The following is a 3,015-nucleotide window of genomic DNA, read 5'->3' as shown; positions in this document are numbered from 1 at the left end:
GGGTTTGAACCGCCAGCCTTCTGGGTAGCAGTCAAATGCTTTAGGCACTTCGCCACCAGAGCTCTTCCAGCAGTAAAGGATAAATCAATATAATGTGATGAACCCCGAGAACCTGGACCCCAAACTTCCGTCACTAATAGCATCAGGTTACGGGTTATTTCATTCAACTTTCAGTAATGAGTGCTTGCATTTTATAAGCGTTTTTGGGCCTCCACTCAACAGCATGTTGGAGGGCATTTACGGAATACGTTGCAGGATTGTAGTGAGATTTAAGCGGTAAAACTCGACAGTGCTGAACACAGTGCAAAACTGACCTGTTACTCTGGTTGTTGTCATCCTTACCGTCTCAGCTAGCCCTTTCTGCCAGATCCCCGCCCCCTAGGCCGCCCGGGACGTCCGCGGGCCAAGCGGCCCAGAGCTCACCTGGTCGGCGCCGGGGAGCCGCTGCTGGACGACTTGGAAGAAGACGCAGAGAGGCAGCGCGGCGAGCGCCGAGTAGCCCCAGATGAGCGCGAGCAGCGCCGCCTGCGCCCGCCACCCCGGGCTCTGCACGCCGCGCTGCAGACGCACGATGCACACCATGCGTTCCAGGCTGACAGCGGCCAGTGTGAGGATGGTGACGCTGCCGCTCAGGCTCATCACGTAGAAGAGCAGGTGGCAGGCGACGGGGCCCAGCAGCCAGGCCTCGGTCCAGCGCACGGCCAGCACTGGCGGGATGGCGCTGGTGAAGAGCAGGTCCGCACAGAAGAGGTTGAGCACAAGGCAAGCGGCAGTGCTGCGGCGCCGTCGGCGCACCACCAGCAGCAGGGCGCACACGTTGCCCAGCAGCGACACCGCAAAGATGAGCGTCAGCACGACAGTCTCCACAGCGCTCAGCACCAGCCGGTGGTCTCCCTTGACGTCGGAGAAAAAGGGGAAGCGGGTGCGGTTGGTTTGCTCCAGACTGCGTAGGGGCCTTGCGCCCTCCTCCTGCGCGTACTCAAGGGACATGCCGGGCGCCCGGCCGCCCGCAGCTGTCTGCGAGCGCGCTCATCTGGGAGCGACTGAGCGCCAAGGCGGGGAAAGAGGGAGGGAGGTTGTGACATCTCCCCTCTGGCCACCTCCCGGCCTGAGGAGCCCCGGGGCGCGCGGGAACGAGGAAGTGACCGGCGACGCCGGCTAGAAACACCCTGGTTGGGCGGGGACGCGGAGGCGGAGGCGGAGGCCTCAGGCTCGGAGCTCGGCCTTGGAAGAGCCAGAGGGGCCTGTAAACCCCACCGATAAAATCGCCGGTATCTCTGCGGGGCCTCGTCAGCCTTCTCCATGGTCTTGGGGCACCGGATGTCCGATGTCGAAGCCTTGAACGCGCCAATTTAGCCAAAAATGATTTAGGAATGTCAGAGCTGGACTTTGAGGATAATTCAAGTCTGTGCTCTTTAGACTTCACCAAACAATATCCATGGGTCTGGGGGTAGATCCCAAAGCAACTTGCAATGAACCCAGATTTTTAAAAAATGTTTGTTTTATCATTTATAACAACATGATGTTAGGTGTTATTTATTCTCCCTGTGCACTAATTTTTTTCATCTATAAAATAGAAATAATAATACTTCATTGGTTTATTGTGAAGATTACATAAAATTTTAGTACCAGACTTGGCACACACTGATCACTCATTCAATGTTAGTAATTATTAGTTACACCAATTAAAATGCATGCATTCTGAGCAATGATATACAATCCTTTCATATAAAGGTGGAGTTTGCCAAAAATTTTGAATAAAGGTAACATCCCCAAAAGACAGCTATTCCAAGGATTCCAAGTGCATACAGTCTTTGAAGGTGGCTCAGGCACCACAGTGTGAGCGGGCACTGAAGCTGAGGTCTAGCAAGAAGTCATTTGTCTAAGGAGGTCCCTGGTTAGTAATAGAAACCAGATCACCCGGCACTGCCCCCACGTACTTCTACCACACTATTACTTCTAATTTTCTGTAATACTAAATTAGGAAGTTAGACATTGGGGCAGTGTGTTTGTGGCTAAGCAGAGGCCTCTCCCAGTTGCCCTTTCTGTCTTGTAACTGTTTCTGTGTATTTATTAAGGGCTGAGTGTGCAGGTATGGGGTGCTCTGGTAGCATAGTGCCTAAGGCATTTGAGTGCTAACCAGAAGGCTGGTAGTTCAAACTCACCAGCCACTCCTGGGAAGGAAGACTGGGCAATCTACTTCCATAGTGATATCGCCTCGGAAACCCAAGGAGGGGTGGCTATGAGTCGGATCTGACTTGATGGCAGTGAGTTTTGGTTTTGTGCAGGTCTGAGGTGGTGTCTGGGCAAGGGTGTGCATTTGTGTGTCTGCTTATTGCAATGTCATGTGAGTGTGAGTTGAAATGTGGCTTCTGACCTGAGGGGCAGATTGTGTGCCAGTGAGAGACATGCAGGGAGGTTGGCCAGGCTCAACTTGCTTTCCTGACAGAGATGAAAAGGGGCAAGAGATTGAAATAAAGAAAACTCAGAATTCTAGCAATTGTCTGATTGGGATAAGGGCGTATTAGTTTTTATGTGAGAGAAAGGAAAGCTCTGAGTGTGTGAGTGTGTCTGTGAGATAGAGAGAGCTCCCACTCTCAAGGCTGGTGTGACATGGGTACAGGAAGAGATTGGCCAAAGGGAACCGAAGTGGAGATCTCTAGGCTAGAGAGCCTTCATTATCATTATCCTCCAGGGTTCTCCCAATGGCAAAAAGGTGAGTGCAACAGTTCTCAAACTTTTGCAGTTCACATCCCTTTAGGATGCCCTTTCATGGCCCCAAATTCCTGACAGACTGTTAGGTATGTCTGTGCAGGGGGCGGTGTGTGCCCAAGACCAGGTATAGCGTTGGTAGACAATGTTTCTACAAGTGGATTGACATGTTCTCTAAGAATTCCCAGGTATATGAGGTAGATACACTCCTTGGGAGAACAATCATGGAAGAAAGAAGGGCTGCTTATGCACATCGAGACAGCTCAGGGGGCAGGAGTACATGGAGGGATGGACAAAGAAAGG

At 52.2% G+C, this 3,015-nt stretch overlaps 1 protein-coding gene across 1 annotated transcript in view; it reads right to left on the bottom strand.

The window, feature by feature from the left end:
* Positions 1 to 990, bottom strand: part of FFAR4 (free fatty acid receptor 4) — a 21,389-nt gene extending 20,399 nt beyond the window's left edge. Inside the window, exon 1 of the mRNA XM_007951273.1 lies at positions 424 to 990. Coding sequence (XP_007949464.1) covers positions 424 to 990 — 567 coding nt within the window. The remainder of the gene's footprint in view (positions 1 to 423) is intronic.
* Positions 991 to 3,015: the final 2,025 nt, after the last annotated feature.

Source organism: Orycteropus afer, unplaced genomic scaffold (genome assembly GCF_000298275.1).
Source record: "Orycteropus afer afer isolate SDZICR_OR568_19922 unplaced genomic scaffold, OryAfe1.0 scaffold00293, whole genome shotgun sequence".
Taxonomy (NCBI): domain Eukaryota; kingdom Metazoa; phylum Chordata; class Mammalia; order Tubulidentata; family Orycteropodidae; genus Orycteropus; species Orycteropus afer.
Note: the sequence above shows the minus strand (reverse complement) of the source record. Positions and strands in the feature narration are given on the sequence as shown.